The 12,632-nt window shown below is 38.5% G+C and overlaps 1 protein-coding gene across 2 annotated transcripts in view; it reads left to right on the top strand.

Moving 5' to 3' along the window:
* The window catches only part of mvb12bb (multivesicular body subunit 12Bb), a 64,354-nt gene that overhangs the window by 36,210 nt on the left and 15,512 nt on the right, over positions 1-12,632 (top strand). For both annotated transcript variants that reach the window (XM_065247288.2, XM_073816236.1), the window contains exon 7: positions 2,473-2,567. In XM_065247288.2, coding sequence (XP_065103360.1) covers positions 2,473-2,567 — 95 coding nt within the window. The remainder of the gene's footprint in view (positions 1-2,472; positions 2,568-12,632) is intronic.

The following is a 12,632-nucleotide window of genomic DNA, read 5'->3' as shown; positions in this document are numbered from 1 at the left end:
GAGACGATAATTTGCGTCATCGTTTACTTTGGGGTTTGTACCTTTTGCATATCGTTAACATGTACGAATACACACTTACACACCAAAGGAAGTGTAAAATCGTGAATCGTACCATTGGTGCTCTTTAAGAACGTTTGACTGACCAAATTAGCATTGTTGGTAAACCAGTCATAAAATACTATGCAAAAGTTTTAGTCCATTGCACCACCATTACATTTGTTGTTATGCAGTGGTATGGTAACCATATATATCATTATTTCTCAGCTTGTTTATTACAATACAACCTGAAAATACCAGAAATTTGTATGCAGAATTAAAAACGAAATCAAATTAAGTTAAATGTGCAATGTGGGACTTTTACCACTTGACAGAAATGCAATATAATATACATAACTATATTATCAGTGGCATATAAAGACCTTACAAAATAAACTGTATTGTTTTTATTACCTTAGAATGAGCCGTTTTTATCTAAATACACCGAGGGCCCCTTACATAAGTCGCCATCTCGCTGCGTCATGTTTGTACAGTTCTGATACAGAGCACGTTTTGTTACTATGATTTTTTAGACGATGACGTGTTCCTGTGGTGGCTACCGTAGGTTCACTATGCATTTCGAAAAGGAGAGGTGAGTTGTGGACTGAGACATTGCTTGCAATACACAGACTGACCGCTAAATGCCGCTAAAAGTACCACATTGTGTCAAGTATTTAGTGTGAGCGCCCCTTACATTTGAACAATAGCAGGAACCTACAGTCTCTCTTGAACCTAATAAAATAATACCCTACTTTTTCATTCTAAACTAGTGACTTAAAGGTATAGCGGAAGAATTTTCCAAATTTTTAAAAAAGAACCGCCCTCCACATTTAAAAAAATTGCTCATGCGCAACACTCTACCTCCTCCCGAGAGGGAACGCCTATTAAACGTGTGCATGAGAGAGAGAGCATGCAGGAGTTCTTCTCTTCGCTCTGTTTACAAGTTGCTGTCGGCATGTTTACGGTTCGTGACTTGTGCCAGGGCTAGCATCGCTAATCATAGCTTACATCAACTTTTACTAGCAGTGATTTTAAATAGATTTCCCCAAAATAGCATGCCAAACTTTACCTGTCGAGTAGAAACTTCGCATGGCAAGCCCAACCTGTGCTTTTACCGCACGCCAGCGTGTGAAATATTCTCCCAAAAAACACTCTGGTCTTGTTTCTTTCTTCTTTCTTCTTTTCTTGTCATACAATTCATAGACACTTTTTCTCTTGCGACCCTCAGACATTTAGAAAAACACGGTGAGAACGCGAGCTTCAATGAATGGTTAAAACCGTAGCCCACCACACATATACACCTGAAAGTGCGCATGTGAAGAAAGCGCACCTAGGGACGAGCACGTACAACGGCCTTACGTCAACATATCATCACTATTGGGATGACCAATAGTCTTGATGATCCACCCGGAAAAAGAAAATCTTCCGCTGCAACTTTAAGGACATCAGTCTCCTAAAAGAGTTCAAGATTGTTCTAAGTGCCAATAAGGTCACACTAAATACAGACTTTTGCAGAAGAAGCTTTTTATATAAAAAAAGTTTTGTTTTTTATTTATTTGATAAATATATTGGTAAATATTTCCGGTTTATATATTAATAAAAAGCCAAAAATAAATATTCATGGCCTATTAAAACTTTGCTTAAACAACAATGCTGGTTGCCTGGCTGGCCTAAGAATTTTGCACCACACTGTATTTTTACTTCCATGCATTTATTGGAGAAGTTGGCTCAGAACATCTTTTGCATTTGTTATTGCAAAATTATTGCAGTAGGTTCAAGTGATCCTGTATCATGCTCCAAGAAAATGGTAAAGTCAAATAGTTTAGCTGTCCATGTGGTGTGACACTAATAACCCTGCATGCTGATGAGCTGATAGAGTGTGTGTGCCCGCGTGTGGGTGTGTGTGTGTGCGTGTGCACGTGCATGTGTGTGTGTGCAAGAGTCTTAAAATTGTTCTGGACTGTTGTTGTTGTTAATGTGTGTATGTGTTGCTAGATAAGGAAACCCTTCCTATTACCACTGTCCCTATGACAAGCGCTCACAGGCACCTATGAGCCACAGACAGAAATAGAGAGGAAATGGAAGGTTAATGATTAGACAAAGTCAGAAACTCACTGTGGTTAAGGATGGAGACCAACAGACACTGGTTCTGTATAAATATAATAATACTGTACTAGGTTGCTAAACTGCTGAAATAGCTACATAAAGTACCCTGACTCCAGATTTGCTCATCTAAGTGCATTTAGGACAGCCACATATATTTTAAGAAGTGAAACATAGAGATATTAGACAGAAATCATTGCAGAATTTTCCAGTTGAATCTCTGTGTGTGACAGCTTCTTCCAGATTCTTTACAATGACTACAGTGTTTCCTCTCATTATTTTCCATATGACTTGCACATTGTTAATGGGCTCAGTTCTGGCTCTCTTTCCTAGGCAATTCCCTGTGTCCCCAACATCTAGTCCTACCAAAAAGAACATTGTCAGACCGGATTATGAACACCACATCCACAACCTTTACACCACATCAGGTCAGTCCTCTTTCAATAAATTAATATTTACTTCCCTGATCTTTATTACTCTCTTTTATCACTCAGGTAATGACTATATTTAGCAATTATACAAATTAAAATATATATTATGTAACTTGTTGTATTCTATAATGTTACACTTAAAAGATCAAATGACACAATGGTTTGAAAGCATGATGGCAGATGCTTTATGTGAGATAAGACACCTGAGAACATTTGCCAGCTGTCTGTAATCACTCATACTTCATGTTTGTTATGTTCACGTATAAAATGTCCTGTTAGTTGTCTTAAAAAAAAAAAAAAAATTATCAGTGTGGTGGCACTCAGGGTATCTTTAACATAGAGTCACAGTAATGAATATGTAAAGAATAAAATCATAATGGGCCTGGGTTATAATATGTGATAATAATTTTATGGTTGTGCCCTTACAGAAAACCTGCTTGTAATCACATGTACATTTAATGCATTTTTTTGCAATAAGAGTATGGACAGAATATATATATGATAACTTTTTTTCCTAGTATAAATTATGTATGGCTGATACACTTTCTTCATTAATTCGCCATTGGCAGATGTGGCCAAATTATAATTTTGCACAATCTTCTCCAGTTTGCATGATGACATGTCTAACACTGCTGTGTACATATTTTTATGCACAGATATTTTCACTTTAGGCTAACAAACCTGTTTTCATATGTCTATATTTTAACTTTGGGCTTAAAGGAATCTGTGTATCTGTTTGTTGTTGTTTTTTTCTGGCTGGAGAGAGACACCATGTGGTGAGGATGAGTTTATCTGTAACTTAAAGAGAGAAATCTCCCTGTGCTGGGTTGCATCTCTCATGGTCTATCCAATAGGAAAATGTAAATGCTCTTGAGAGTTTGGTGCCTCATGACTCAAGATACTTTATTAAGTTATTATGTCAATCATTTGCATTATGCATTAACTTTTTTATTTAAGTCCTGAGAAATTAAAATACCATGAGACAGTCATTTACTTTACATCTGCTATACAGTTATTGTGGACAGCGCAGCTCAGACTGAGTTCTCAGTGAATCTGACTTTTGTTTGCATCTGAAATAAATTAGAGGACAGTACGAGACATTTGGAAACTCATAACTTTGTGTACTGTGCTTATTATTGGACCTTAAGACAAAACGTTGAAGGTTCTCTCATTTGATAGGCTCTATAGATACAAATGTCTGCTAAAAATAATTTGGAAATGTAAATCTATTCTGAGACTTTAGAGAAGACTTGGGAAAATACAAATAGAATGTACAAGCAGGACACTAAAGCAGAAGTCTTGTGTTTTAAAGTTTTTAAAGTATCTCATTTCTGATTATTTTTTTCCTTTAGGTTGTTCATTAACTTTTAAATACTAATAGTTACTTAAAAAAAGTGTGTACAACTATCCTATTTTGGATAAAGACAGAAACTAATATATTGTTAGGTTAAAGTATAGTTTTATTTTTTTAGGGTATTACATCCTCATTTTGTATATTCATGAATTTATTATCTACCACTTCAGTTTTAACAGAGCAAGCAAGACTTTACCCAGCCAGTCATGTGAACAGTTTTATGCATAATTGTGTGATTACAGGTACACTGATGATTTTCAGTGGTTAATATAAGTGAGTGGCACATTAAACTCTGCCCCTTGCATTTCACGTGGTTAAAGTGACAGCAGATTGACTTGTTCTCGAGTGAGGCCGAAGTAACCGGAAAGGTTCTGTCAGTGAGATGGCTTATGGCATTCCGCTTCCCTGTCGCCATGGTAATGCCTTTTGACTGACAGGCAGACACGTGCTCTGCCACCAATCATGACTCTGTCAACACAAGTACTGTGTTCTATTGATCCTCCTTTAACATCATCTCTGTGACCGTCAGTAAAGCAGCACTGTATGTGGTCTACACTGTAATAAGTGCCAGTTGTTACCCTGAGTTCCTACTTATACCCCATTTGACCCTTAAAATTTGTATACGAATGTAGTCGGGTATGAAACTTAAAAATCTTTTTTTTTACTTTATTTTTGTAGCAAATAAGGTTGTATTTGTTAACATTAGTAAATGCATTAGTTGACATGATGCAACAGAGAGCAAATAGTTTTCAGTATTTATAATTTTTTGTTTATGTTAGTTCACTGTGCATTAACTAATGTTAAAAGTTACAACTTTAAATTTTAAAAATATATTAGGAAATAAAATGAACATGTTAGCCAATGCATTTCCTAATGTTAACAAATACAAACTTATCGTAAAGTGTTTCAGTTTCTTCTAGTTAATTTAAATGTTCTCTTAAACTCTCTCAAATTTTCATGAATCAAGGCACTTTAAACTTGTTAGTAGATAATGTAGACAGGCAGGGAAGTTTCGGGGAGATATCCCAATGAAATCAGAGAGCAAGTCAGAATTGAACCCATGTCTCTACATGAGCATGGCTTATTGCATCTGGAGTATGGACAAAAATTGCCATATATGTAAATATAAATAACTACTTATCTGAATATTTTATACAACAATCTGTACTTTCTGGATCACCAAAATCTTTTCATTTATTAATTGAGTTATGACCTGTGGACCAAGTGTGGCATTAGTAACAGACAGCTGGATTTGCCTTAATCGTTGGGGATTCGGGGTGCATGCATACGTGCCCATATGTATGTGTGTGTGTGTGTGTGTGTTGACAGCTGGCCAGGTTCGAGCTGGGCTTAAACCATGTGTGCTCTGTCAGACTCGTAGCACGAGCTCCTTCAGGATTGATGAATTGCCTGCTTTCTTGATTAAACCTTCCGTCACTTCCACCAAAACACACACACATGCTGAAAAAGACCCAGCACATTAAAGTCTAGCCCAGTGGATGAGACTTGCATGTCATCCTCACACACATGGATTTGAGGTGCCTGTGCTTGACATTTATTACCTGAGCATTAAAAACTAATTCACACCCTCATTCAGTTGACAATCTACGCTCATTTTAGCAGGAACAGCTCTTTTCTAGACTCCTCAACCCTTTACTTTGTTTCACCACAGTCTCTTTGAAGTTCAGCAGATTTTTGATGTCATTTATTTTTCATTTAGCATGATGGGTTGAAGGGAATATTTCCTAATTAGCGAAGAAACCCGTGTGAAAGAGAGCCGTTCGCAACATCTGTGAATTGATGGATTTGAATACAGCCTTTTTTGGGAATTTTTTTTCAGTGTATTGCAGATACTGTTTTATTTAATTTTGTTTATTTGATTTTTTACACAAGTATGGAATGTGACATGTAATGTTAAATGAACAATATCATTTTACCTGTAAGCCATGTTTATAGGTACTATACTTTGCCATGCTTGTCAGATTCATTTTCTTCCTAGTCTCTTAACAAATTTCATTTTCACAGTTATTCAATTAACCCTATATAGTTTAACACATTAACATATGTATCAGTTTAATCAACAAAGGCTGACGTTAACTTTGATACACTTTAATAAGGTGCTCAATTATTCCCAAATGCATTAAAGGAGGTTCGGTTAATAAGAGGCGGCTTTTCCTGAGGGAGAGAGAGAAAGATAAAAAAGCATGCAAGGGATGTTTCAGAATTACAGCAAAATATCAGAGTGACAATGATTTTTGATTTTCCCAAACTGATATTAGTTTCCTTATTATAATATGTGCATCTGCATTTAATTTGCTCTAAATAATTGGAAAATGCAACAGAGCTTTCCAATTAAAGCGCCACTTTGCGCACTTTAATAATACCCCCATAATATTAGAGCTTATGAAATGACAGGTGAGCCGGTGTATGAATAAAACATAACGGCTCGTAATAAGAGACAGAAAAAAAACGGAGACAGTTGTTGGGGGGCTTTTAAAATGCTTGACTTAATTTGCATATATTAATCTCTTCTTTTCAGCCTTATCGAATGTTCTCGCGTATTTGAAGTTAAAATAGTGATGACAGGCCGGGGTACGCTTCATTTTTCCACGGATTTATTGCTCCTATAATTCAAGATCTTTAATAAGCCAATATGACTGATCCTCGGAGTTCTGTGGAATTTCGTTAATTGTTCCAGATGGTGCTCACTGATTATGCAAAATGACTTCTTTCCCGTCCTTTTTTTTACCCGTCCCCAAGCACACTGTTTTTTGATTGACTAACACAGAGAAAAAAGATTATTTTTGGGCCAGCACTTTCATTAGAAAGCCTCTCATCAGGTTTCAAACAAAAGTTCCATCTTATCTCCGGGTGCAGACCGTGCGCTGTGACTCGCGCTTGGCAGTCGAAGAGGATCCCGTAGGCTTTTAATCGTGACTCTAATCTCGTGTAGCCCGCCGGCTCTCTTCGCCCGTGCGGCCATATTTTACAATACCAAAACACTTTAGCCTGAAGGATTAGAGAACGCGCACTCGGCTAGCGACACAAAAACTCATCTGCTAAGTGTGGCTGCTCCATGGCTGGATGGCTAGCCTTGAGGAGCTACTTGATTAAAGCCCCCCAAAGCTAGGCCACCATTTTTCTAGTCCTCCTCTCTGATAGCCCGTGGCCCATTGAAAGTTCACCTTGATTCTGTTTAGCATCAGCTAAATTGCCCTAAATGAATTGTGTATGGATATTTGATGGGTGCTGGTGGTGGGGGGGCTTGCTTGGGAATAGACATAGAACAGATTTACAGCTGTGTTTTACTTTCGATGGGTACACGATTTAAGCCATGCAATTTCAGGGCTATAAAACCGTTCTGAAAGGGAGCCAAGGACTTCAGGTTGGCGACAGGGCATGAAAGACTGCATACAGCATCTTTTCCAAAAAACCTATTAATGATTTATTCCCGTGGCCTACGCAGAAGGAGCCTGTGGAGAATGCAGAGGGGGTTTACAACTTTGCTTGGCCTGTGTGCATGTCTCAGATAGCAAATGCCACTAAACCCAAGTCTACTGTTGGATCCAAAGTTCTGCCTCTGTTTTAATTCAGCTTTTCTACAGGGAGGTATTTAATCATTACTAGTGCATCACAATAGGTGTAGATAGAGAGGTTGTGCATCTACAGCTTGTTACGTGAGAATGAAAATGTGATAGGTTACATTAATACATGGTTTGTTTATCAGTTAATCAAATCAGTCAGGGTATAGATTAATATTTGCTTATTAAAAGCCATCAAATGAAGATGATGAAAAGACACAACATTATTATGACAGATAAAGTATTAAATATAAATTGCAACCCCCCCCCCCCCCCCCAAAAAAAAAAAATTTGTTTAGCTCCTGTTACGGATATAAACGTGCTCTTGTTTCTTTCCAAGTTTCTTGGAGATTTGAGTCGAAAGACTAATGAGAGTCACGTGCCCGAAGGCCTAATCACAGTCCTGGGTCTCATTCCTCAACCGTCCATCTTGCAGCCCAGAATAAGATCTGTTCTTTCATTAGTCTCCAGCCCATCAAACATGGCCGCCCTCAATAGATGGGCCTGTCTAGCCTTCCCATTGCCCTCATGTTCAGCGGTCTTTGTTATCGCACATCTAATTAGAACTTGATAAAAATATTTCCCCCGAAATCCAGCCATTAAATATAGGTTAAGGAGATTTATGATCGAATATGCTCTTAAAGATCTTTTAATGGGTCTACGGACTCGTTAAGTTGGTTATTAACGAGACCCTAATACATAGCACGATTTAAACTCGCAATGAGATTCGGAGAATGAAGTCATTTCTGATAAGGGGTAAGCGAGCCCCCCAAAGGCTGTTTGGAATGTGTGCCGCCTGCTTGGTTTTTAAGTCTTTTCTACAGCTGTATGAAACCTTTATTGTCTGCAACAATGGACACATTTGCATATTAAATTGTTATTGTAGGATTATGTAGCAGGTATTGTCATAATGTAAAGTATCATCCTCTTTTATTATTTGGTGTCTTAGCCATTGGTCAGTGTATTTACATTTATGCATTTGGCAGATGCTTTTATCCAAACGGACTTAAAGTGCATATCATTTTTTATTTGTGTATCTGGGTGATTCTCGCAAAATTAGACTTATGAGGTGTCATAATGCAAAATGCAAAAATAAGAAGCATACAGTTACAAACATCTCTTCATTGTTTTTTCCACATTTAAGGGGAAGATTTTGATTAAGGCAACTTGTCCATGACTTGATTTGGGTTCTTTGACATGGAAATATTTATAATTTAAAAAATATACTATAAACATTTACAGTAAAGAAACATTTAGCATTTGGTTATCATGTAGAGACAACAATAAGGAATATAAATGAGTCCATGACCAATTATCTCATCATCCGCAACAATTTTCAATAATTGTTTAAGCCCTCAAGGAACTAACATTTCAAAAAAAAAAAAAAAAACATATGTTGGAAGGGACATAATTGACTGTGACACTTAAGATGGCTACCAAGTAAGCAATTCTTTTTTTTCTCTCTGGATAAAAGTTGAAAATTTGTTTGTCATAGTACCTAGACAACTTTTTATTTCTTAATACTGAAACATGAGTTTGTAAATGCATATATTTAATGTAATATCATGTTGCGGTAATGATAATTTTTGATAATGATAATCTTAAAAAATTAAATAATTCTATAGGAAATAATTTTTAAATCCTCTAAAAATAATGGTTATAGTTAGTTTAATCTTATATGTGCAAAAAAAGTGCTTCAAGGGCTTTTTAAAAAATCTGATGCTGGACACCTTCTAAATCTGGATTTCGTGAGAATCACCCATCTGTGATTGAGTCATATTGAAAAATGGACAGGGGGTTGATACCACAGCTCCACTATTGTGCAGACTTTGGCTCCAAATTCTGTAATTTTTTACACATATTTCTGAAAATATTTTAACTTTACTTTTTTCCAAGTCTATGGAGACACGGACGTTGCCCATCTTTTTACAGTCTATGGTTTAAAGTGACAATGTACATATACATATTGACGCTAGCTTAAAGTCGGCAAATCGATCATTTTTGCGTTTTTGAACTTGACGAAAAATTTCACACGTCAATGAAACAGGTTAACTCAAAATGTTCGAGTGTCCAACTACAACGAATAGCGCAATTTATTTGCTCGCTTGCATGATTTCATAATCCCCGCCGTTTTGTAGCAAAAAGTTATATATATCTTAGCAGAAAGTTGAAAAATATTGCATTTACTTCACACATGAGCATGCCAAGTCCCTTGTTGTCATGGGAATATTAGGAAGTGACGTAATTACTCGACGTGAACATCAATGAAAAGCTGTAAACTGTTTTTGCAAGTTCACGCAGTTTTTGCAAGTTCACACAATTTTGGCAATTTTCCGCAATTTCATCACATAAAATTGCATAAATATCCCGCATATTCCTTCGCATTTTTTAAGAAAACGTGCCGCAAGATCAAGGATTTTTGCCCGCAACAATCACAAAAAAGCTCCGCGTTTTTCTGGAAGGACTGAGTAATGGGTTGTTTCAGTATATTGTGTAGAAAAATTTGGACAAACCCAACCAATGGGTTTGCATTAACTAATTTTAACACAAACTGCTGGGTTGTTTGACTTCATAGATGGGTCTTATGTGCACATTTTTAGTCTAATATTAACATCCAGATGGGTTTGTTTATATTTTACCCAAATGAGTGTTGAAACAACCAAGCATTTTTAAGAGTATAGACATCCAAACTAAACACCCGCCTGTTACTCTGCATGGTTACTCATTTAGATCTCTGTGTCAAATCCACACTGTTTGTTAGGCCAAACTGTAGCTGTCAAACCTTATGCACATAATCTCATCTCTGAATGACATATCGAGCTACAGTGTCTGCTCAGCCTCTTGTCACCAAAAACGTAATGCTACAGCGATTAGCATAACTAATGAGGAATGGCGGTGCGGCATTGGTGGATTGGTTTAAGGAGATGATGAATGGGCCTATGGCTGCACCAGTGGCTGCCAACGAGGCCTCTCGTGCTGTCATCCCTCCTGCCTGAGTCCTGGCACACATCATTACTCACCGGGCCGAGGTGCCACTTTACATCGCCCTACAGCCGCCAACATGGAAAACTTAATAACACTCCCCGGCTCTGAGGGGATCTTTTGAGGCTCCATGCCAGTGATTGTCTAGTCTGGAGTGCCAGTGGAATTACGGGACGCTTGTTTGGATCAAAATAGCTTTGATGCCGACCATAGCCTACATTCGTGGGCATAAACCGGGCCATCACGTGACTCCAACGCCTAATTTGCTTCTTTTTCTAGTACAATTCAATGTCCCTTTCCAAGCATGCCCTACCTCCTGCTCCAGCATGGTGAGTTAGCATACCCACAGAACCGCTAATTAAGAGGGGATTTGGTGTAATTGCGCCTTCTGCTGCGGCCCATCCGGCACACGCAATTTAGCGACGGGTCCTTTGCCAGCTCTGCTGCTCGTGCGTGCTCCAGAGAGGCAAGAGCCCATTTACTCTAAGAGTCTTGAGCTCTGTAGATCACTGTGGTAGCATTACAGTAACACTAGACCTCTCACGTGCCCGAGCCAGCGCTAATCTCTCTAGTCCAATTTACTAATCCCTAGTCCACTTGATTTTAGTGTTTCGTATTTAACTTTTAATTGTGTTTTTAACCCTTTTGTTCTGTTGAGTTTGACTTCACTGGCTTGTGTAAAGTAAATAAAAAAGTTTTTTGCCTTCGCTTTTGGTAGATTTTATTAAAGATTCAACACCAAGGGCCCTATTTTAACGATCTGAAATGCAAGTGCGAAGCGCAGCGCAACGCGCAAGTGAGTTTGTGGGTGGATCTTCGCCGCTGTTGCTATTTTCCCAGCCTGAGAAATAACTCTTGCGCCAGGCGCAAATCAATAAGGGGTTGGTCTGAAGAAGGTTCATTATTCATAGGTGTGGTTTGGGCGTAACGTCAAATAAACCAATCAGAACGCTATCCAACATTCCCTTTAAACGCAAGGGCGCAAGTTCCATGGCGTGTTGCTATTATTATGACGGATTTACCAGGCGCACGCCAGGAGCGGTTTACAGCCGAGGAGACCCACATTCTTGTAAGAGCAGTCAAAGGCAGAGAAGTTGTTTTGTATGGGGATTGGAGAAACCCGCCCAAATCAGCGTAGGTTAAACAGGCGTGAGAGGAAATAGCCAGAGTCTCATCAGCTTGCATCCCCATCGTTGCGCCAAGCGCTACAATGATGTCAGGAGACGGGGGAATCCCAAGCTTGCCAGCATAAATCGGGCACGCCGTGTAACGGGAGGTGGATCTGCCTCTACACAGACGCCAGCAGAGGACATCGCTGCGTCCACCCTCACCGCTGAAAGGGTTTGGGGGCTTTGAAATCGGACCCAAGAAATGCAAGCAAGGTCCGACCCCAAAGTACTCTTAAAAAATAAAGTTCATATACATTAAGGTTGCTTATGAAAACATTTTCATTATTATTTACATAAAATAAACGTAATACAGCCACACAACAAACTTATGAAAATATTTTAATCGTTATTTGCATGAGAATTTTTTTACGCAGCCACACAATGAATAAAAACTATCACCACAATGCTCACCACTATGATTCCCCTTATCTCGTGTATTAATATTTTTTAGTGTAACAATTTATGATTTGCAAAAATAACTGTTGCATCTGTGTAGATTAGATAATCAAAGTGTATGCGCGTTGTGCACGCTATACATTATGGTCAAGCATGCGCCCTTAAAATAGCATAATGAACAACGCGCAACGCGCCACTGACTTTAAACTTTTTTTTCCTGGTCAGTGGCGCAATTGTTTTTTGAAACTGCAAAATAGCATCAGGGATGGTTTGCGCCGGATGACGCCTCTTTTTTTTTGCGCTGAACCGCCCAGGGAGCGCAAGTTTATTCCCTAGTTTGCCGACGTGCGTCTGTGGAGGGAAAAACCTGCTGTGCGCCGGTGCAAAATACGAATGATACATGCGTCACTGACAAAGTCAATTGCGCTGGGTGCAAGATAGGGCCCCAAGGGTGTGGTAAGATCGTAACAAGGGCGTGGTGAGCTTGATCCTGCTTACGTAGGATCGTACCGCTTACATCACACAGTACCGCAACATCCAACAGGAAAATTCAACTGCAGTAGCCACCATTCAACCTGAA

The sequence above is a fragment of the Paramisgurnus dabryanus genome, chromosome 11, assembly GCF_030506205.2.
Source record: "Paramisgurnus dabryanus chromosome 11, PD_genome_1.1, whole genome shotgun sequence".
Classification (NCBI taxonomy): Eukaryota; Metazoa; Chordata; class Actinopteri; order Cypriniformes; family Cobitidae; genus Paramisgurnus; species Paramisgurnus dabryanus.
The sequence above is the reverse complement of the archived record's forward strand: the minus strand, read 5'-3'. Positions and strand labels throughout refer to the sequence as shown.